Consider the following 25,178-nt stretch of genomic DNA (forward strand, 5'->3'; position numbering starts at 1 on the left):
CGAGATAAAAAGTCTATTAGCAATCCTTTTTGTGTGGTATCCTAACGTCAGTTATGAAGCGTAAAACTTATTTCCCAGAAAGTAAACATGTGGGACAATATCTCATAAGTGGTGCACAAAGTAAACATAAATATAAGCACATTAATAAAGAATTAAGGATAAGTCAATATATGTAAATATTTAGGAATAAATAGCTTTAAGTGTCTATACATAGACCAAACTTTGATATAACAATGAATCCTAGTTTTCGCCATTTTCACTTCTGATTATTTCCTCTGCAAGCTCTCTCTGTTTTTTCAACATTTTTTCCGCATAGCCTGAAACAAAGTTGTTCATTATCATAAGAAAATATATTTGATGATTACTAGAGTAGCATGAAATTATTTCGATACGACAAAAACCGAATAGATAAATATTCATTTGAAATTTGATTGTAAATAAAATAAGATGATTAATAACATGAACTAATAATACATGTACTTTAATTTGAATTCTCTAGTAAAATTGAGGGGCCATAATATATTCAATAACTAATTGTTAGTAACGTTTTGCTTTTTCAAATATAATTCTACTTTTGAAGTTTAATATTATAGTTGGCAATACAGCATATAGAAAGACGAGGCTTTGAAACTGTACATACCAATGTGATATCCTAAAGTTTACTTTTGAAGATTTTTTTCTTCTAAAATTGAGTTTCATATTCAGAAATAAAAAATCGGAAGGTGAAAAATTTCCAATAATCAAATACAACGAATTGTAAAAAAATAATATGTGTGCCATAGTTTGTGAGAGTTTTTAACTAGAGGCTCTAAAGAGCCTGTGTCGCTCACCTTGGTCTATGTGAATATTAAACAAAGAACGCAGATGGATTCATGACAACTTTCTGTTTTGGTGATGGTAATGTGTTTGTACATCTTACTTTACTTAACATTCTTGCTGCTAACAATTATCTCTATCTATAATGAACTTGGCCCAGTAGTTTTAGTGGAAAATGTTATTACAAATTTTCAAAGGAGTAGGTCCGGTTAGACCCCTGTTTGGCCCCAAAATATAGCAGTTTTAAAAAATTGTTAAAATAAATTTGAGAATGGAAATGGGGAATGTGTCAAAGAGACAACAACCCGACCAAATAAAAATCAACAGCAGAAGGTCACAAACAGGTCTTCAATGTACCGAGAAATGCATACTTTTAGATATTTATTGGATAGTAGAATGCTTCTGCTACATACATATGGGCTGTTTTTGACAATACGATGTACAGATATCGAGTACTAGCACCCTTAAGTCATGCTTAATTACTGAAATCTTCACAATTCTAGCATTTTTGGTTAAATGTTAGACGGTTTCCGTGTAAAACGAAAGTGGCCGCATTCGTGTTCTTCCAAAATATTTAAATGTAAACTGTATTTGATGATACTACATAACTGTTGAGGGATGAACACGGATGCGGCCACTTTCATTTTTGACAAAAACTATCTTAAAAGTGAATTTTTTTAGCATATTTGGTAGATTTTTCATACTTGAGCTTGAATCGGAGCGTTTTTAATAACTTAATTAGTTAAAATCTTCACATAAATTAATTGAATCCAATAAAATATACACTTATTTAAGTGTTTAAAAAGTGGTCAACATCATTTGTCAGATGAACCTGAAATTTGAGGCCAAATTGGTCCTTCCCGGACCTTCTCCTTTTATGAAAATTTTTAAATAAAAGTTGACTATAAAGGACAATAACTCATTAGGGGGTCAATTGACTATTTTGGTCATGTTAACTTATTTTAAGGTATCACTTTGCTGTACATTATTGCTGTTAACAGTTTATCTCTATCTATAATAGTATTCAAAATAATAATCAAAAACGGCAAAATTTCCTTAAAATTACCAATTCAGGGGCAGCAACCTAGCAACAGATTGTCCGATCCATCTGAAAATTCCACGGCAGAGAGATCTTCACATGATAAACAATTTTCCTAAGCCAGATTTGCTCTAAATGCTTTGGTTTTTGAGTTATAAGCCAAAAACTGCATTCTACACCTATGTTCTATTTTGAGCCGTGGCGACCATCTTGGTTAGATTGCCGAGTCATCGGACACATTTTTCAATTTAGATACCCCAAAGATGATTGTGGCCAAGTTTGGATTTATTTGGCCTAGTAGTTTCAGAGGAGAAGATTTTTGCAAAAGATAACTAAGATTTACGAAAAATGGTTAAAAATTGACTATAAAGGGCAATAACTCCTAAAGGGTTCACTTGACCATTTTGGTTAGTTTGACTTATTTGTAAATCTTATTTTGCTGAACATAATTGCTGTTTACAGTTTATCTCTCTCTATTATTATATTCAAGATAATAACCAAAAACAGCAAACTTGCATTAAAATTACCGAATCAGGGGCAGCAACCCTACAATAGGTTGTCCGATTCATCTGAAAATTTGAGGGCAGATAGATCTTCACCTGATAAACAATTTTACCCCCTGTCAGATTTGCTCTAAATGCTTTGGTTTTTTAGTTATAAGCCAAAAATTGCATTTAACCCCTATGTTCTATTTTTAGCCATGGTGGCCATCTTGGTTTGTTGACCGGGTCATCGGACACATTTTTTTAAACTAGATGCCCCAATAATTATTGTGGCCAAGTTTGGTTTAATTTGGTCCATTAGTTTTAGAGGAGAAGATTTTTGTAAAAGCTAACGACGGACTACGGACGCCAAGTGATGAGAAAAACTCACTTGGCCCTTTGGGCCAGGTGAGCCTAAAATATGATTGGAAAATAAAAATGTAATTCTAGCATATTGTGTTAAGGTCTACTTTTAGAAAATAGTAATTATTGTCGCTTTGACACATTCCCTATTTCCATTCTCAATTTTATTGACAACTTTTCCATTCACAACTCAACTGTTTTGCACAAGTAAAAAGACTATCTACAGCCAGAAAAATACGACTATCATTATTTGGATGACACAAGAAAAACAAAAAACATTTTCTTATTCTTATAATGAATAATTAAAAATACTTTATGATATATCAAGCATGACTAAAAAGAATAATCGACAAAATGAGATATGTCATAATATTTTTTTTACTTTCAAAGACTAATTACCTGAACAACCCGACTGTTCCGAAAAAAAAACCCTGGTCTCGATGTACATAATATACACGCATGTACAGTGCACATATACTATTGTGTAATTATATTTTTTGTAAAACAAATCTTAACACTTAAGTTCCCCAAAACACTCCAAGTTTAATTTTTTGTATTAAACAGTTATATCAGAACAAACACTTACCTTCTGTTCGATGTTTGAAACAAGTACAACACGGATACTTTTTTACATAACAGAAAAAGCCTAATGACCTCACGACAAGATTTATTGGGGACGGAATTCTATTTTCATAACTAATAACCACTGCATGTCTATGGTACCTCCATTTCTGTTTTGATTTTTCTGTTATTGAGTTGAATCGTGCACTACAAATTAACCAAATATTTAGGTTACATTGAATATTCACCTGTATATGGAATTCTCAGAAACATTTTAGTCATACAGTAATACACCGTAAGTTTGGTTTTAAAGATCAACAACACGTCTTTTTGAATAAGAAGTGCAACTGTTTCATATATAATCTGTCGTATGAACTTGTAGAAGACGTATGCTGGTTATTTTCCCTCATATTTTGATCGGGCAATCTTTATGCAATGATTTGAATAAAATTAAGAAACAGATTTTAGTTACAAGAAACAACGTGTTTTACTGTCGTTTAATTTGTTTTCAAAGTGTTGTCTCCCAAAATATTCGACTATGGCAACTATTTGAGCACTGTTGAAAGAACGGAAATGTATGTCGTACACAATATGGTACATGTTGCATGTTATAACTTTGGTACATTCATTTTGTACAATTCAACTGCCACAGATGATAGTATATTGGATGTTTACCGAAGATAACATGTTATAATATTGAGACGAAAAATGTTATCCTGAAAATAGATTCGAAGGAAACTCATAGTTTTGGTCCATTGTAATCATTATATGATCGCTAGAACGAAGATAGTTTGCATACGTGACTTTTGCATTTTGTAATTGATTGGTTTATTCAAAACCTATATTTTCTTCGACAATCAAGTATCTGGTCAAACTGACAATGCACATATTGTTTTATAAAGTCATACTCAACATATTTATATATAAACACAGCGGTCATTTCTTTAGTAGCTATTGTAAATATGTTACTTTAGAAACTTTGGTTGCGGAGATCCTTCAGAACAGTTGCCAAAGCAAAACATGTCCGGCACATTTGTGAACATAATTTTCTTGCAATTTACACGAAACAATTACTTTTCAAAGTGTTTACAGATGTAAAACATATGATAAAAATATTCATACAAACCTGAACATAGCTATTACTATGTTTAATAACAACCAATTCGACAGCATCATGTAAAATGCTGCGAATACAGGAGTTATCCAGTCCTTGGTAGGACACCTTTCAGCCGTTGGATCATTTCTCCAAACTGTTGTATCATCGGTACAATTACTGTTGTCCGACGTGTCAAATGCTTTCAAATAAAAAAATAAACATACACAAAATTACATTTTTTTCTTCTACAGTTTGTTTACAAACAACACTGAACACTGCACACTCTTTAGACTACAATGCTAGTCCCTCAAATATCTTATGTAAACACGACCTACAAAAGAACCTATTAAAGACTGCCTATCATTTATTTTTTCGCCTAAGCTAATGCATCTGGATTGACACTTAATCGCTCTATGACGTGGTCTTCTGTTCGGTTCGTTAATTCAGTAGCAAGGACGTAAACGATAATTGTTTGGAAAGCGGAAACTTGGAAAGTGGTGAACAATTACAAAATCTATAGTTTGTCAGTCTAGATATCAAAGGAAAGTTTAAAATCAGAAGTCAAAATCAAAAGTCCAAACACATAAAACGCATGGATAACAACTATCATATTCCTGACTTGGTACAGTCATTTTCTAATGTAGAAAATGGTGGATTGAATCTGGTTTTATAGCTAGCTAAACCTCTCACTTGTATGACAGTCGCATCAAATTCCATTACATTGTCAACGATGCGTGAACAAAACAAACATACTCAAACAGTAAACATGTCAAAAATAGGGGTACAGCAGTCAACATTGTGTTATCATCTAAATCACTATAAAAACAACAAATGTAACGAAGGAGCACAGATAGGCATACATCGAATTTAACATCCTCCTTTTGCTTATCTCATACGGTTTTATTTATTTATGTTAAGTCTACCCGTAGAGGATGGAAGGTTTTCAGTACTGGTGTAAAATTGCGCGTTTGAAATTCGCACAAGTAAACATAAAATAATTTTGTCGTTCAAAGTATGACGGCATACATAAATGCAGAGTCACGTTAAGTAGATATAACAAAAAACAGACTTAACAGTAAAAGTAATAATAATAAATCAAATAATTGTGTGGTTCAAAGTATGACAGGATACATATATAAGTACAGAGTTACGTCAAATGTATATAATAATAAACAGACTTAACAGAAAAAGTAGTATTAATGAATAAAATAGTTTTGTCATTCAAAGTATGAAAAGATTCTTAAGTAAAAGTAATATTAATAAATGAAATAATTTTGTCGTTCAAAGTATGATGTTTTACATAAGTACACAGTCACGTCAAATTAATATCTAAAAAAAACTGACTTAACAGTAAAAGTAATTTTAATAAAGACAAATAAAAGAATTATATAACACGTTATTAAGATGATAACCAACGTCAATACGCAAAATCTATACTAGACCATCTTGTATTATTTGTGAAGTTGATACGGACTAGTTCTTGGTACCTTCCGATGAACTTTTTTAGAAAAAGGACGAGACGTTCTTTAACATACCCCTGGTTCATCAACTTTCTGCTCAGACACTGGTGACGTTTCATGAAGTCTGAATAGGAGCTGCAAGCACTTGAATACCGAATAAGTTGGGAAATGTATATTCCATATGCAGGTGAAGTTGGTATATTTCTACTAAGGTGGGGGAAATTGATAATTTCAAAATTAAAATCGTCTCGTTTGTCAACGATTCTGGTACTGAGATGACTGTGTATGTCAAATGCGAGGTATAAGTATAAAAATGAGGCAGAGGAAGCCGTGTCTGTTGTCTCTTAAAATTCTAGTTCTGGTGGGTATATTAATGGAACTCAATCAGAAAAGTTTTGATTGTTAATGGAAAGAACATCATCAATATATCTGACTGTGAAATTAAAGAACCTGGCTTCTTTGATCTTCTTGTTTATGACAAGTGTCTGAAGGAACTCCTGTTCCAAAATGACGACTTATTAGTGCAACTATGTATATAATTCTTACCATGGTTCATGTTGTTGAAAAGCAACATAAAACATTGTGACGTGAAGATATTTGCATTGTAAAGTCAAATATTTTCCAGGTTTAAGTACAAGTCCGATATTCATGCACTTAGCGTGCTTAATCAACGTTTCAAAGGTTAATTTATGATTTCTTGGATCTAAGACCCTACTGAACCAAACAAGTTAGGGAACAAACAATCGTTGTCAACAGCAAAAGAAATCCCCGAGAAACATGTTACGTTTAAATTATAACATTCGTTTTTGATTTGTAAACAAAGCTATGTGCTTATTCCTATACGAAATAAAGTGTACCAGATTTATTTTATTACTATAATTAAAACGTCACATGTATTTCAGATAACATTATATATTACAAATAGAGATATTATGTTGGTGTGTTACTTAAAGAATCAACCTAAAGTATTCTTTGATTAAACATGACTATTCTCGACGTCATAATAGTACATGTTTGTTTGATATTCTACCCTATCTATTTCGTACCTTCCAGTATGTCTAAGAACGGCTCACCGTAAACCTGCCAATACGGTATTTTGAGTATTGTCCAAATTCGCCAGTTCTGAATTCCACTTGGAAATGGTTTGACATCATGATTTGGATAAATATTTGCTTGATAAACTGTACCAGCAGCGAAAATCAAAATCACCAGAATGAGCAAGTAATACAATAAATCCATCAGCTGAAACATAATTATGTACATATTAATCAGAGCAAAACAGACAGTTTGTTTATGGGCAAGTAGTTAACCGTAAGACACGACAATTAAAGAAATGAAAATGGTAGGGTAACAAGAACTCCTCTTTCAATAAATAAAAGATAAGATGACAAAAAATGATTCTATAAACAATCCAGAAATCGTAGGAGAAAATATGCACACTTACAACATAAAATATGAAACACAGATTCAAAAAACAACTTCAGATTAGATATATACAACGTATAGTATAGTATATTAAATTATACTTGCCATTTCTTTTACCATAATAATGATGATGCCAATATTTTGAAACATTAGAAGAATATTGAATAAGCGAAGGAACATCAGAAACAATGCCAAACTATATATTCTTCTAGTATGAACTAGTATTTCCATTGGACCAACTGCATGCATTATGAAAGCAACGATGCACATAACATCACATAAGATGTCCATAAAATTCCATATGTCAAACATATGCAAAAATATACGCTGTGGCGAACATACTCCATCTTCCGGCCTTATCTATAATATAGAATGAAAAGTAATAAAAAGCAACAGACTAAGCTATCAATTTAAGTTTAACCTTATACTGTTTTTTTGTTTTGTTCTTGGAACATATTCCGTATGTAAACCGATTACAAGTATAAATAAAAAAGTTTCTTTTTCTTTCTTGCTTTTAAATTGAAAAAAGGATTTTATTAGGTACATTTTGTTTAATAGAGTCTGCTTATTTAATTAACATCATTAACGGTACCAATATATTTTATCATATGCGCATTCGGACATTTTTGTCTTTTTGTGACTTTTGCAGTAATCATAATTGAACTTGTAAACAGATTTCAAACGTTGAAATCTTATTGAAACAAAAGTGAATAACAGAGCAAAACTAAACCAATCCTCGACAAGGAATCAAAGGGATGCGTTTACTTCTTATGTTCGGGGTAATGATAATTGGATTTTAAATGTAGAACAAAACTCAAGTAGCATTTACTTTGCTTTGAATGTCACGAAAGCGTCAGTCAGATAACATTACAAATCCTGTAAAATGAAACTGATCTGCAAAAATGAAAACAACACTTACTACCCGTCATGCAACCGATGCATTTTCTTAATTTGCCAGGACTGCTCAATGCTAAATATTTGAAAGCCAAGATTATATAAGAAGTGAAACGTTTGATCAGCTTAAACATTGATTGACCCTGTTTTCTTGAAAATGTTAAATGTTGCAACAAAAATAAACGCGACGTCATTACTATCTACAAATTAATCCAGGTGAATCATTTGTTTAATGCAATGATGCTTCTATAGATACCAATTGGTAACTACTTATTGATTTTGGTAATTGCACTTTATACATTCATTGTGAAAATGCAGTTTTGCCGGATTTGAGATTATACTTATATCTTGAAATGAATATTAAGTGATACACATTTAGTTAATACAATGTTTACTTTACCTAGTAGTCAAATTCCACAGTCACGTATTGAATTCTCGAAAAGATAACTACAGTGTGTACTAGACAACCCACATGTTATTTGTTCTCAACAGAAACCATTTTAAATAAATTCAACATAAAAAAGCAAACTTACTAAATTGAATATTTCTTCTATGAAGTCACCGACTATCCAGACGAAAACTATCAATTCTAATACAGATATGGAATTGTAGCTCATGTCAGTCATGAGGAAAATCGAGAACATAATGAGAACTACAATAAAGAAGGCCTACAAAAGAGAACAAATAATAAAATATCAAGCAGCAGATGATTATGCATATACGCCGTCGCACGCTGTTATATAATAAAACAAGAGGCAAACAGATAAATGTAATTACCCTACAGATCTATTTAAAGTCTTAATCAAAATGATAATCAAAGTTTTTAAGAGTACATGTAGTTTTTTATTTCAACTTTCTAATTGTGAACTTTCTACTTTTCTTAGGCAACATTACAGCAGCGCCTGCGTACGAATATAACCCAGTTGATACACTATTCTAGGACTTGGATTGCCTAACATTATTTTCTTGATAAAGGGTTGAGGCTACATGTATTAAAACCAAAAGTTACAAGTGTTGAAGTTGTAATAAAAGTTCATTCGTAAATTTTTCCGACGCCATCACGAGTTGATTGACCGTTATAGAGGATCCGTTTAACAGATGAAAGTGAATATGGTCCATATGACGAAAATCGCGTCCTGTTTATCCCGGAATAAGACATACCGGCATTTACTACCGGCTATGTACTAACACGAGCAACACAACAGGTGCCACATTAAGAGTATGATTTGCTTACTCTTCGAGAGCACCTGCGGTCACCCCGTTTATGGTGGGGTTCTTGTTGCTCAGACATGTTTTTGTTGTGGTGTTTTTTTAAATTATTTATGGTTGTCTTTTTGTTTTAGTATCCCTTAAGTATCTTCTACTTTTCTTTTTGAATACATCGACCTACGTCAACATCAATAGTTGGTAGTTTGGAATTGCAGAATAATCTAAATTGAAGTATTTATGTCGATCTTTTAATTTTTTACAAAGTTTTCAAGTGAGATTCCGTTTCTTATTGGTGCAAATACAAAATTTCAGTCCTGATATCTATGATGAGTTAATTATGAAAATGCAATTATCATTGCAACGTTGATTATGAGAAATTTTCTTTTTCACAAACCAAAGTGATAAATTAAGTTGATTTTGCTGATGAATATCATATATCTAGAAATAAACTGATAAACCTGACAACATTTTTTTTGGTGTACTTGTAGATTATATAATTCTTTGTCATGTTTTATGAATATTTGAAGCCCGATGGGAGGTAGACTTAGTATGTGCAGTTTTTAAGAGTTCACTTTCAATATTTATCAACAGTGAAAAGTCATTAATGAATAGCAGTGTATAGTGTATGGAAAGCCATGTACTATGAAAATAGAAGGGAAATAATTGAAACTCTAGCATTTGAGTATGTTTGAAGGGAAACTAAAACTTAATGTTTTAAGGTCAAAATTGATTTGTTTATTTAAGGAAAAGTGAGTTTCTGGGAAATAGAAACAACGAAAACAATTTCAAAACATAAAGTCCATTATAATGGATAAAGCTAAAATGAATCAAATGAATGGAAAACAACTGTCTGCAAGATTACTGACTTGGTCTTGTTGATACAGACGCGCGACATTGTCTGATATTGAAGTGAATGATTAAACCTTCGTTTATAGCAGATAAACCTCTCACTTGTATGACAGTCGCATATAATTAAACTATATAAGCAACAATGTGTGAGGGAAACTAATTACTATTGAACTTACCACATCCATAATCATTCTACTCACTGGTGCTGTTACACATTTATACCATTGTTTTTCTCGGTGATGGTGCTTGAAAAAAAAGCAAATAATGAGCTAAATCAATGTTTTCAGTGACATTTATGATGTTTGATCCTCTTGTTTTTTTGTTTTTTTTTCGACAGCTTCGAAATCATCTGGTTTTAACAATGAAGTGTCATTAAGTGCCATTAAAATGTCTCTTACGCTAACCCCTACTTTTCTCTTTCATAAATTTTATAACATATAGTTTAAAAGCCATATTTGAAAATCCTATACAAACTTTGTTATTTTTTCATTATGTTTTTGAAAGACAAAGGATGCAAATGTTAAACATGGTAAATGCATTACTTACATCTCTTACAATATTAGTGGAAGCAAGGTTTATTTCATAATCATTTTATCATTTTTACAGTTAGCCATGTATGTTTCCTCATATAAACAATAACATGTAAAGACAGATTGACGTGAGTTACTATTGTGAAGTAAAGCTACATTTGATTTTCCGCCAATCCATACTTTCGATTGGCAGAAGGCAAATCCGCAAATTATCGCCAATAAATGTTACTAGTACAAAAATAAATGACTCACAATGACTTAAGGTGGTATGGGTGTCTTTCGCCATCTTGGATTGTAAAAAACAGAGAATCTAAGGTCCATAGTTTCTATCAAGTTAGCAAAATCTGATGCAGGAATGCGGATATTTAATGTGAGTTTTCATTTAAAAGAACCAATTTATAAGAATATAACTTAGAAATATTAAATTTTTACAAGTGTAGATTATTTTTGGTTGTTTTTTGAATATTTTCAAATTGGCATTTTAAGGGGAGGTAACTCTAAAACAGTGCAAGGACTCTTCATGAAATTTTCCTATTTTGTCTATTAGCCGGAAAAAATGTACGGTGACCCTACCTTTTCTTTTGATATTCTCAAAGTATTGTCTGAAAGCTATCTTTTCCTAATTTATTATACAATTCTATCATTTTGTTTAGTTTCTATTCACAAAATGGTGTTTTTTCCTGTATAATCCATACAAAATTTGTCATTTTGTCACAACTTGTAGCTTCAGAAAATGCGCGGTGACCTATCATTTTTATAATATTTTTGAACATGTATCAATAGATACTACATTTTGACAATGAATGAACACATTCTATCATTTTTATTTTAGACTCCCAAATAATTTAGACCTTAAATAATCTGAAAGCGCAATTTTAGTGACATTCAAATTAAAGAATAGTTATCAAAGGAACCAGGATTATAATTTAGTACGCCAGACGACCGTTTCGTCTATATAAGACTCAGTGACGCTCATATCAAAATAGTTATAAATATTAAGTACAAATTTCAAGAGCATTGATGATCCAAAATTCAAAAAAGAACTTTGGCATCAATTGACAACACGTTAATGCCAAACGAATATTTCATAAACTAAGATTATACAAAGAAATAATCAATGATCTAATATTTATGAAAGAGAAACTGACTAAAATCATCCCATTTTGTTTTGAAAGTTTTACCTTGATAAAGGCGGTAAACTCCGGATGTTGGGCATTGTTTTCATTGTCATTTGTGGTATCATCATTATTATCTGTTCTGTCATTTCTATAGGAATACAGTCGCTTGTTTGCGTCTTTCTGAGTAGATGTATGGGAAATAAATTCTTCCATGCCAAACTGATGTCCAAAATGAAGAGGACTCTCAACGTATTCCCAAACTTCAGAAACATGATCTAGTGCTTGAGTTGCCATCGCTTCGTTATGTTTAAAAAGTTTGTCTAGAAGAATTTCAGCTCTCTTTGAGAAAAGGCTGAAATTAGGATTCATCAACAGAAAATATGTATAGAAAACGTTTAATCAAATATTGAGTAGAGACTAAACATCTATAAAATTTGTACACAAGAAATGAAAGCTCTAAAATTAATTAAAATCTACTGCATATCGACAGGCTTACATTAGATGATCTATCAAATTATTAGGAATACCGAACTGAAACTGATGAAGCAAATAAACTGGATATTTGAAAAAAAACATTATAATATACTTGAGATATACATTTTAAATACTCTTACTTTGAATGATCCTCTAAATTGTGTTGAAGTGAATCCTCAAACCAATTTTCTGCAATCTTAGCCATAGCCTTTAGGTAGCAACTGGCTATCAAAGCTGTTACTGAAAATTTCAAATGAAAGACAATGATACATATATGCATTATGTTTTGATATTTTTCAAAGTCTTATGACCTATATTGAAAAATACACTCCGAAACACTAATAGATAGATGTGAGCGATTGCCGTTTTTTCTATTTGACACACATAGAACACAGGATGTGGCTAATATGTTTCTAAGAATATGATTTCAGTAATTTGGCAGACAACTTTATAGGAGCTCGTTATACTTCAGTCTACAGAGGATCGTAACTTATCAAGACACATCTGCTTCCTACAGTTATATATTAGCTAGAGTATCAGGTAATATAGCAGCCACTACAAAGCACAAAAGTTATATGCTAAAAAACAATATCACTTTATTGATTGCTGAAATGCAGAAAAATAGACGGTGTGTTTCTAAGCTCTTATTATTTTATAGTAACGTGTTTCCCACCATGAATTTCTTCTGAAGAAAAATAAAATGATAGCTTACTGCTTACTAAACGCGATTGAACAAAGATTTTCAAATTATAACGTTGATGTTTTTTCCAAAGTTAAAAAGTTTAAGGATCTGCATGAATGTTGTAAAATCAAGAATGATCACGGGTGTCCAAAAATACAATCAAATTCGTTCGAGTAGAGACTAAACACACTTTAATCTAATGTGTAAGAACGTGATTACCCAAGCCAAGTGAGTGAATACTAAATGAATAGTGTTGTCCTAATATAAATAATACCTACACATTGGATTGTTACATGTTGTCCATAATTCACTAGCAACTATTCTGTTATTCGACAAGACACAAAATCTAAATCCACTGTCACCTTGTCCATGTACAGATTTCTTTATGCTTTCTTTTGACTCAGGTTTTCTTGTTTTTTGACAACAAGTTACCATTCCAACTCTTGAAAAGCAAAGCCCTAGTGATAGTAACGCAATCATCTTAATTAAAGTTTTTTTTAGTGTCTGACATATTATTAGGAAGACTACACATTTATCAGTGTTACGATTTTTCAGTTAGTTCGATAACCACTATAAACATTTTCACACTTAAATGGACTGTATATGTAAACGATGTCGATCCTTTTTTTCAGTGCTGATTTGGCGTAAATGTTTGTAGCATAAATTACAGCTGGCCATGGAAATTGTGATGTACCATGCTACTACAGATTGGTATTTGATATCTTTCGTCTCAATAAACCAAACCAAAAGTACGTATTGGCCGACAATTCAAATCCAAGTATGTGAAATTACTTTTGATTTTTAATGTTATATGTAATTTTTTATGCCGTCAAAGCGTATCTTGCTGTGAAATTTGAAATATCATGTGTTATTTATTCATTTCACGTTAGGTATATATATATATATATATATTTCATTCATACTTTGAATATTTAGTACAATAATTTCCTTGACATAAATGATAACTCTACCCCTACAGTGGTGAAACAGTACAACATAAGAACAGAAAATGCGGAGTCCATGTTACATTCAAAACTCAAGTTGAGACAAAATAACAACGCAATGGCTAAAATATAAAAGACGAAGAGCAACGAGGAGGCATATACAAAACACTTCACAACAATTAACAACTAAGCAACACCAACCACTCCCTCCTCTCACTTTTTTTTTTAAATCTTAGCCTAGGTAAAAGATGAATGGTCACTTATCTTGTGTCCCTATGAAATCTGTCATAGTAAGTACACATTTTGTGATGAGATTCATTCAAGTATGGAAATTGATTCGATATTACGTTATTGTTTTCGTCAATTGAATGGCATCCATAAAACAGTTAAAGGGATAGTTTCAACTTTAAGACTTGGGTTTACAGTCTATTGTTAAACGTTATTATTGTAATTCAGAAGAGTAAAGCACGCCATGGAATATGGTTTCAACTGGATGATGTATACTTCATGAGCATATGCAGTCACTGCGGTTTCCCTTATTCCGAATTAGCTGGGATAACTGTATAGTCATCAAACACTGAAAAGGTAAGTCAAATTACATGACCTTTAAAGCGAAATGTGAAGTTAAAAGAAAAATATTTTAATTTATCTGGGGAGGTTTATTTAGAAAGTGCGTCGTGTTCTATGATTAATCAAGATATTGAATTCTACGTTGAAGAATATTTTTTATGAATCAAAGTAGGTCTAGTTATTTCAATTACAATTTACGTATAAATGTATCATGATATGATCGGACAAACGACAAAAATATCATCAGTATAATGAATTTCGAACGTTCAAACAAGTCGTAATATTTTGTATGTTTAGAATTCTCAGACGAAAACCCACACACTTCAAATCTTTTATTATAGACCCTATTATTTGAAAGTAGTAAAACAATACCAAATTTGAAAGTAAGCCAAAAATAACAACAACCGACCACTTTGGGGAAAAAATATATAAATCAAAGACAAATTATGAACAACCAATATTTAATACATATGTGTGGTACACGAATAACAGTATTTTTCTGTGTTTATTATAGGAATATTTGTTGTAGCAGCTATTTACCCTTCAAAAAATATATATCATCAAGAAAAAAATATGTGTAGCTATCATCACTACTTTAATGCTCAATGTATCTTACATTTTAACAAGCGATTTCCTATTTGGAATTCAGCATCGTTTGCCGATTTCGTTTGCCCCAAATGGTCTTTCAAAGTGTCCTGTTCCAAGTAGTCATATGCCTCTTGACTTGCATTCTAATAATTAGATGAATACAATAAACGTTAACAGAATAATTAAATCTCAATTCAATATTTTCATTGTATATTTGACTGAAACTGACACAGGTAAGGACTTTTCTGTTCATAAATAGATTAAAAAATAAACAATAAAACAATGAAGATTTATGATGTATTTGTTTTTACTGCAAATGGTTATATATATATATGTGACTTAATGTGAACTTCTAAAATTTAATTCATACAATGCTTGTTAAAGCAATGTCCAATAAAGAGCACACATAGCCGATTTACTCGACCATTGGTAAAAAAATTGTAAATTGGGACAGCTTACCTTCCATATATCAACTACAGTATGACCCTCATTCTCCTTTTTCTTGTTCATTTGAATAGTCTGAAAAAGAGACGTATTGGCCATGATACCTTTCTTATAAGTTTGGATACTATTTGATTTTAACCTCGGAGTGAACTGTTAATCTATTTAGTACCAGTCACCTAAGACATATGCAAAGGGTGATATACTGAGGTTTTCAGAATCTATTGAAAACTTACTTGGTGAAAGGTTTTAATGATATAAGTCATTCAGGAAAAAAAATTGGGACATAGATAAATGGTTGCTATGGAAACTGAAATCTAACATTTCCTACAAAATGAGTCTGAAAATCAACAATCCAAGGCTAAAACTGACATATTTTATTCATCAATTTAGTATATATGTAATTATTAGAACTCAGATGGTATTTATATACTAAAACAATAATACAAACTGAATTAAAAAACCCGTTTACATCAATTTTATTTTTTTTCATCACCAAGCTATAACAGGTCTAAAATAAGCCATTTTTCATATTTAGCTATTTTCCATTTTTTCAAGTTTTGACAAATTTTTAAATCTTCATAGCAACAATTACCAGCAAGTTATTCACTATTGACCATATTTTTAAGAAAATATAAGGTTGATATATAACTAAACTTATCTTAAAACACTCGGACTCCAATTTATTTCTGGTTGCTAAGCAACCAAAATTTCATATTTTTTTAGGTAGAAAAGGTGCACTTTATTACATGTATTGTTAAAAATATATATATATTTTGCAGGTATATTCATCAAATTTGAAGCAATCCTTTTGTTAATACATTTTATTGTTAAAAAATATACATAAACTAATTTAAATGGATATCAAATGAAAAAATAAGATGAGTTCACCTATGAATTTCCTTGAATTCGCATCTTTTCCAATTTTGTTTAATCATAGAGTTTCAAAAATGCTTGAAAAAACATACACTTATACACAAAATGTACCATTTATGAATAAAGTTTAAAACAAAAATTTATAACAAAAACAATATGATGCTGAAATTAATCAAAGTTTTACAATTAAAACACGTCTGAAATGGATGAATAAATACACAGGAATGATTGTTCCTTTTAAAGTTGTTACACGTTGGTGACTGTTGTACCCATTTTTGACTATTTTATGTATTCTGTCTGTATAGTTAACGCATCATTGTAAATATAACGGAACTTGATGAGACTGTCATCAAAAATATAGAGGGTAAGCGCTTTAAAACCAGATTTAATCCACCATGTTCTACATTTGAAATTGCCTGTGCAAAGTCAGGAATATGACAGTTCTTGTCCATTCGTATTTGATGCGTTTTAATATTTGATTTTGCCTTGTGATTATGAACTTTCCGAATTGGCTTTCCTCTAAGTTCACTATTTTTGTGATTGTACTTTTTATATGTACAACGTTATTTGAAACTGAAAAAAACATTTTGATTTTTGGTTTGTTAGATTCGTGGTATATGTTGACTCGAAAGTGTTTTATTATTTATAAGTTATAGGTGTTTATATATGTTATGCAATTTTTGATTTGCCATGTTGAACGTTTAATATATCTTTTTAATATGTATACATTGCATTTCATTTCTTTATGTTATATAGGTTTCTCCTTACCTTACATGTTTCTAAAAATGTAGTTAATACTTGTTAGACAACTTTTTTGTATGAATACAAGGTCTACCTTTTTATATAAATCTTTCACAAAACGGTCATCAAAATTGATATTTCTATTCTTCAAATGTCGTATAACATCGGTTGTCTGGTCAAGGATTGCGGAAGACACAATCTCATTCAACTGAAAAATAAAAATGTATACACCTGTGGTTACTAGGTTTAATAAAATAGTAGTGATTATTGTGTATTGCATGTAGTATAAAACAAGAATGTGTCCATAGTACACCAATGCCCCACTCGCACTATCATTTTCTATGTTTAGTGGATCGTGAAGTTTGAATAAATTCTCTAATTTGGCATTAAAATTAGAAAGATCATATCATAGGGCACATGTATACTAAGTTTCAAATTGATTCTACTTCAACTTCATCAAAAACTACCTTGACCAAAAACTTTAACCTGAAGCGGGACAGACGGACGGACGAACGGAGGCACAGACCAGAAAACATAATGCCCCTCTACTATAGTAGGTAGGGCATAAAAACAAATCTAACATAACTGCTCACGTCTGGGAGAAAGAAAAGACTGAGGCAACTTTGAGCTTGCAAAATTTTTCATTATGATAAAGGATAACACTTTTAAATCTAATTTAACTTTAGCATTTATTATTATTAGTTATTGAATGTTTTATTCAAAATGACATTCTGAAATTTAAATTGAAATTATTGTTTATCAGCACAAACCACACTGTTTTAATTGTATTTAATCTTGTAAAATTACCCGTTCATTGCTATGTTCAGATGACGTCAAACAGTATCCACCAAACAGTTCTTTTTTAGACAGCCAATCAATATCAGCAGCAAATTTTGAAATTGAGATGACACCTGTGTCAATTGTTTTAAAAGATGGCACATACAAACTGTAGTTTGCCTCTGAAACATTAAGAAGTTGATATTGTTTCGCTGAAGCAATTGGTTCCGGATATACGAATGTAAACGAACAGTTCTTTTTCCAATGGACTAAAACGTTTTGATATAGACTTGCTCAGTATGATCAATAGTGTCGATATTGTTTCGTTGTAAAATCAAACAAAAAGTGTTTATTGTGAACATTGACAGTTAAAATTTATGTACATCAGTTTGATATATGTTCTTCGTGCAATTTTTGAAGATTCTGCATAACAAAATAGTTTAATCAAGTACGTAAAGCATTTGATTTGTTTTATAACTTTTTTTGTTGGGTCCTCGTGTAGGCTGATTTTTCAACGTTTGTACTAGGTTTAAAATGTTCAAGAAGGTTGATCGCAAGCATCACTTAAGAATGCTTGGTTATATAAATGCGCATGTATGCTAACATTGCATATGTAAATTTTAAAATTGTTTGTATGCACTTTGAACGACAAATTTATGTCCGACACTCAAATCAATGAGTGTGTTCGTAGATAGTAGATGTTTTTGTGTTCTGTTGAATTGTCCCTTTTACAATTGTTATACGATGATGACTGATGTACCCATATTTAGACTATTTTATTTATTGTGTCTATTTATTTAACGCATCAATGTAAATATAACGGAATTTGATAAGACTGTCATTAAAGTGAGAGGGATAGCGCTATAGAACCAGTTTTAATCCACCCTTTTCTATATTTGAAAATGTCTGTACCAAGTCAGGAATATGACAGTTCTTGTTCATTCGTTTTTGATGCGTTTTGTTATTTGATTTTGCCATGTGATTATGGACTTTCCGATTTTTGTGATTTGACTTTTTGGTACCATGAATTTTATTTTCGCAGGTTGCAGATGTTAATGTATGATGATATAATCGTAAGGCTACCACAGAAAGACACATTTTAGTCGAAAACAATTAGGTGATGGCTTAATAGTTAATAAATATACCTTGGTCAAATGACCAAGCTCTGATTATCCCGTCTGTTAGCCTTTCCCATAAGCTTTCTGGTGTGTCACATATCAATTCAAATATTGTGATCTAAAACAAATGATGACATTTCTGCTCACGAAAACAGTAAATTCATTTAAATAAAAAAAAACATACACGCATATAAAAGTAAGTTAAACATGCATGATTATCATCAACTATTTCAAATTAAAGACAACAACTACTTATATAAATGATGATCATGATAATATGATCTGTAACAATATGCAAATCACTTAATTGTAAGACCTCCAGTACCTAGCCCTTATAACTATTCACCCTTGATTTTAATTCAAAGAAAATTTGATACGAAAAAAACAAAACAATATAAATTTAATAAACAAACGAATCTTTTAAACGAAAAAACTTTTTCAAAAATATCAATTCCATTTGCACCAGAAATTTAAGATTTAAATATATCACCGAGGCAAATACTCTATATAGGTGGCAAATATAAACACATATGCGAATCAATTTAAGTAAAATAGATTACCAGCCAATAACGTTTAGCAATGATATGTACAGCTGTTTCCATTTTTGTATATACTTCCTCTGTTATTTTTCTATTTAGTACTACCGGCGAAACTTTTCGGAGGTTTCGTATGCTTAAAGAAAATAAACATATGATTATGTAATACCAAAAATAACCACAATCTGTAAATAAAATTTGTTCAAATAAAAAATAAAAAAATAATCAGAAGTATAAGAACGAGAAAAGCATGCAAGGTTTGAACTAACTATCATCATAGATCTAGAAATTTTTTAAAATCCGACAAAAGTCGAAGAAACAGTATAGATAGAAAATAATTGTTGTTCAGGTATACACAAAAGAGCTTAAGGGTGTTGTTTTATCAGATGGTACAGTTGAGTGACATACATTCCTATATGCTAGAATGTTTTACAAAACTAACATGTTATTCTGTTTACGTATATTAACACAGGTGCACAATTTTTACAAAGCGATACTAATTATGAGTAACAATGATAGTAGGCCTTTCGATATATGCTCATTCGACCTTCCGTTTGTGTGGTAAGGTTTGCTTCTCAGTATAAGTTTTCTATGCTGAGTCGTTAACACTAAAACCTGTCTTTTGTGTTGCTTTTCGTCTTTTTGTTATGTCGTTGTCAGTTTTGTTTTCGACTTATGATTTCAAATTTTCCTTTGGTATCTTCCGTATTGCTTTTATATTTATTGTAGGTTCTTGCAAAACTTTACATTTTAGTACTGAGTTAAGGTTACTTTAAGATTCATATAATTTCATCCTTACTCTTCAATACACATTGCAAGTAAGTCAGCTACTCCTCCGGATCCTTTTGTAACCACTACTGACATACCACACTGCACCGCCTTCGCAACATGTGACAGTGTGTCTAAATCCCCGTTTACAACTACCAAAACAACTGGTACTCTAACTATAATAGGACAAATGTTATTACTATGTGCGACTGTACCCAAATTTTTCAAAGTATAATCAATTAAAAGTTAACTGATCCTTTAAAATATTCGACAAATATTTGATATGCAAATTTGTTAAATTTACTTTTTTCCTACCCCATCCATCATGGGGTTATAAGTTTTTTTTTGTAGATGGAATTTTATTTTTCACATGTTCTTAAACCATTTTCCAACTGATTTGTATAGTGAGTTCTTATGTGGTCCTGTTTTACCACTGTCCCAAGTTAGGAAGAGATTTGGCATCTCGCTAACATGTTTAACCCCACCGAATTATGTACGTATGTGGCTGTCCCAAGTAAGGATCCAGTAATTGAGTTGTTGTCGTTAGTTCATGTGTGACATATTTGTTTTTCGCTCATTCTTCGTGCATAAATTTTGACGTTATGTTTCGCGCTTGAATTGTTTTACATTCGTTATTTCTGGGATTTTATAGCTGATTATGCGGAATGGGCAATATTCCTTGTCGAAGACCATACGGTGACATATAGTTGTTAATTTCTATGATTTGGTTCCTTGTTGAGAGTTGTCTTATTAGCAATCATACAACATTTCCCTATATTATTCATCTTCAATTTTGTACAAAATGACTTCTTTCAAAGCAGAAATTTAGCATATTAATTCACTTGCCCAATTTTCTAATCCTGCCCCACTAAAAGGTCAATGTCTAACGTTCAATTTGATATTGAAGTTTCTAATTGATGAAGCATTGTTTGATAAGTTGATTCACATTATAGTTCCGAGAAACATTTAAATGGCGACCGATGCTTTATTTTGTACATCAAGGTTGATATCCCGGTGGCAACCTGTGTTTTGTGTTGTTATTCAATTATGACGGAGTTGATATGCATGGTAAAACATTGAATTGTAGAATGAAATGGTAGTCCTTTTAGTTTCAGATAGTGATATACAACAAAACACCAAAAAGTATGTTATGGTACATATATATATATATGTCGTGTACAAGTTGCGATTTTGTACAGGTTATAACATGTACAAAAATATTGTACATGTTATAACTTGTATAATGCAAAAATACAAGTTATAACATGTACAAAAGTACCTCATACATGTTATAACCTGTACAAAATATTGCTTAAAAATGATTTTAACTTGTACAAAATCGAAAAATAAGGATACGTTTCTATTATCGCAACAGATGATACTGACCTCAACAGTATTTTCATAACTTTTTGCATTATTTCTTCATGTTAGTGTGTTTTGTTCATTTTTGATACAGTTAATTTCCAGGAACTGTATTTTGAAGCATTGCTAAGACCTGTCATAAGGTATATCTTAGGACATGTCTTATGATCCTCTTATGACTATCTTTGGACATATCTTTATTTGATGAATTATAATTGTGAGTGTCCTTTGAAGGCAATAGTAAAATACTTTCATTCTAGTTGACACTAAAAGACATAAGAGGTTAGCCAGGATGTGTCTATAAATAAAATTGGGAATTGAAATTGGGAATGTGTCTAAAAGACCACAACCCGCCCATGGAACAGACAACATCTAAAGGACACATAAATATATGCTTTCAAAGTAGAGGATATATATCTAAAACATCAAAAAGACATTCGCCTAATTCAACAATCTTATAGTTTATAAAAAAAATTGAGTTAAAAATTTACATGAGTAATATTGAAGGCCAAACATGTTGAAGAGTAGATCCAAAGGTATTTATGATAAAACGTGGTCCAATGAAAACTATTTCAGCTCTCTCTTGCGTTTACAGAGTAAGCATATAAGACATTGTTTTAGTCTTTGCATGCTATAAAACGAGAGGGAGGAGTATTACCTAAAATTATTGGGAATCGTTCTTAAAATTTTCGGAAGAATTTAGTTACTAGTTTCTAATGTAATTGTCATTCAGGCAATGCAAGCTTTTAGTAAATAGTGTCACACTTATTAAAGCCATGATGGACTTCATAAACATTACATGAAAACACAGTTTGCCAACATAAGTCATGCAACATGTATAACTGCAACTTTGTGACCATTGTCCTCTACAGAAAAAGACACGTTCTGGTCTATTTATTGTTGGTCTTTATGCATTGGTGAGTTTAAACGTTTATTTTACTTCATTAAGGTTTATCTTAAATTTTGTATAAGTTAGAACCATTTTTAAGCAATATTTTGTACAGGTTATAACATGTATGAGGTACTTTTGTACATGTTATAACTTGTATTTTTACATTATACAAGTTATAACATGTACAATATTTTTGTACATGTTATAACCTGTACAAAAACGCAACTTGTACACGACATATATATATATATATAAACAAATAACAGTAGAATGTTAAGAAGAAAAAGAATGTTTACCTCTTTTGCCTGACTCATCTCCAAATTTTACGTGAAGAGATGTATTAATATGACTTTCTATTTCTAAAAGTTTTATATTATAATCACGAGAATTGGTTTCCAGGAACTGTTCTTCTTTATGTTCTTTAAGTGGTAAACTCTGCATAATGAAAAATGAAAAGATGATACCAATCTACTGTTAATTCATTTTTGCGTGATTTTTTTCCATGTTATTGAGGAATAGTAAGATTCGAAGATATGAAACATTTTAAATCAATTTTGAGAACATCATTCCATGAAACATGTCAACATTGATGGAGAATGCCATAACTAAAAAAAAGATTGAAAAACAAACAAATAATAGTTCACAAGACCCAACATAGAAAACTTATGACAAACAACACGAACCCCACCGGGGATGATCTCGGGTTCTTATAAGTAAGCAGATCATACTACACAGGTGACACCCGTCGTGTTACTTCTGTTATTACGAATCTGGTAAATGTTTACATTTTTTTCTTGTCTTTAAAGTGATAAAAATTATAACACAATATTGGCTTGTGTGTCCCTTATACCTGTTATCTATGTTTCTTGTGTTCACACACCTTTGGCAAAATAAAGAAATTTTACCAAGCTACATTGTATAAAACCAGGTCCATTACGCTATTTTCTACATATACCAAGTCAAGAATACGATACGGCCTTTGATTTTGCCAATTGATTATAAACTTTCGGTTGAAAACTTTTCTCGCAGTTCGGTTAATTTTGTTATTTCGTAATTTTTGTTTTAGGCAAACTGCAGTCAGAAAACGCAAACAATAAATTTCTTTATTTTTATATGCATGATGGGGTATAACTGAGGAACGATAAAAGTCACGCCAGTCAATTTCTTAATTGATCTGAGTTAAGTAGAAGAAGGCATTTAGTATAAATTGTATAACTGTAGGTAAAGTCAAGCTAAAGAAAAGAAAAAAAATCCAATGCTTTAGACGTACAGACGAACATGACAAAATGGGACAAACAGAAGTTACACGATAATTAACATGACATTATTGTCTATTTTAAAGAAACTAGTAATAGCAAATACACAGAATTATATTTGAATATACAATTTGTTGTTTTCATATCAATCGTCAAACATGTCATTCGATCTCCGAGATATTTCTGAAGTAAAATCAAACAGAATAAAAATTAAGGTTTTGTCGGGAAAAAATGTACAGGACTGAATTAATTCTATCATTTTTGTTAAAGTGATCCTTTTAACTAAGTTTTACCTCTACGTCATTTTCAAAATACCGATATACTAATGGAGGAACATCCTTCACTACAATTTCTTCGGTATTCTCAATTTTCCGCATCCATTTCATTTTTCTTTGATGGTAGAGAAACCCACATCCTGTAATAATCAAATCAACCAGTAATGAATCGTATTAGAGTAATTGTGGAACTATCCAATCCTGGAACGGAAAGAATTAGATATAATATGAATACAATGGAAACACCCGTAAGAGTATATAACATCTGCGCCAAGTTCCACTTGCAGTAGAATAAACATTTAACAAATCGAAAGAAGTAATTCAATTATATTAAATGGAGAGAAGTAGTCAACGTCTTATTAGATATTTACGGAAAGTCTCGGTATCGACTGTTGACACCGACTCTGACAGGTAAAATGAAGGGGGTCGTCTCAAAATAATAAAAGGTACTAATTACTAAGCATTTCGATGTACAATTTAGTTAAACAAGATTTTACAATACGATTTTATTTTGTCTTCTGTTTACAAATCCTGGAACAGCTTCAACAATTTGTCTGAATTTTTCTCTTGGGTGCCTCCACAAAGAGTTACGGAATATTCGACAAGAATTGTATACTCGGCAATGATTCTATTTAATTCTGACCCTTGCATTTCTGTTTGTCACGTTTTCTGTTGATTTGTTGTCGCGTAACTGGCGTTTTTACACGTCAGGATAAAATTGAAAATGGATGACGATTTGGATAAATGTTATCCATTACAGAATGATCTGAATCATTTTTTTGGGGGGAAACTCCGTTTAATCAGCAGGGTGAAGATTTAAAACAGAAAAAATCTGAAGAAACTTTTGTTTTCTAACAGGGTACATTAATTGTTATCTTCAACTTTATTATAGAAATTAACTTTCAAATAGCTAAGTGAGCATGTACATGTACATGCCGTTTGAAGCGAATTTCTAAAAATATTGAAATTCAATATGCGAGATGATTTTTTTTTTGGAGAGAGGGACGACAATCGAGTGCACCTCTTTCCGTTAATT

The 25,178-nt window shown here is 31.3% G+C and overlaps 1 protein-coding gene across 1 annotated transcript in view; it reads right to left on the reverse strand.

Annotated features, from left to right (window-relative positions):
* Positions 1-211: 211 nt before the first annotated feature.
* The window catches only part of LOC134684294 (transient receptor potential cation channel subfamily M member 8-like), a 35,211-nt gene continuing 10,244 nt past the window's right edge, over positions 212-25,178 (reverse strand). The window contains exons 8-26 of the mRNA XM_063543581.1: positions 24,161-24,282; positions 22,908-23,046; positions 20,389-20,533; positions 19,614-19,725; positions 19,081-19,171; positions 17,966-18,117; positions 17,253-17,366; positions 15,560-15,619; positions 15,129-15,243; positions 13,277-13,456; positions 12,457-12,556; positions 11,906-12,194; positions 10,371-10,439; positions 8,670-8,804; positions 7,348-7,602; positions 6,864-7,059; positions 4,388-4,556; positions 3,287-3,468; positions 212-317 (exon numbers count right to left, since the gene is read on the reverse strand). Coding sequence (XP_063399651.1) covers positions 241-317; positions 3,287-3,468; positions 4,388-4,556; positions 6,864-7,059; positions 7,348-7,602; positions 8,670-8,804; positions 10,371-10,439; positions 11,906-12,194; positions 12,457-12,556; positions 13,277-13,456; positions 15,129-15,243; positions 15,560-15,619; positions 17,253-17,366; positions 17,966-18,117; positions 19,081-19,171; positions 19,614-19,725; positions 20,389-20,533; positions 22,908-23,046; positions 24,161-24,282 — 2,702 coding nt within the window. The 3' untranslated portion in view covers positions 212-240. The remainder of the gene's footprint in view (positions 318-3,286; positions 3,469-4,387; positions 4,557-6,863; positions 7,060-7,347; positions 7,603-8,669; positions 8,805-10,370; positions 10,440-11,905; positions 12,195-12,456; positions 12,557-13,276; positions 13,457-15,128; positions 15,244-15,559; positions 15,620-17,252; positions 17,367-17,965; positions 18,118-19,080; positions 19,172-19,613; positions 19,726-20,388; positions 20,534-22,907; positions 23,047-24,160; positions 24,283-25,178) is intronic.

Source organism: Mytilus trossulus, chromosome 9, assembly GCF_036588685.1.
Source record: "Mytilus trossulus isolate FHL-02 chromosome 9, PNRI_Mtr1.1.1.hap1, whole genome shotgun sequence".
NCBI lineage: Eukaryota > Metazoa > Mollusca > Bivalvia > Mytilida > Mytilidae > Mytilus > Mytilus trossulus.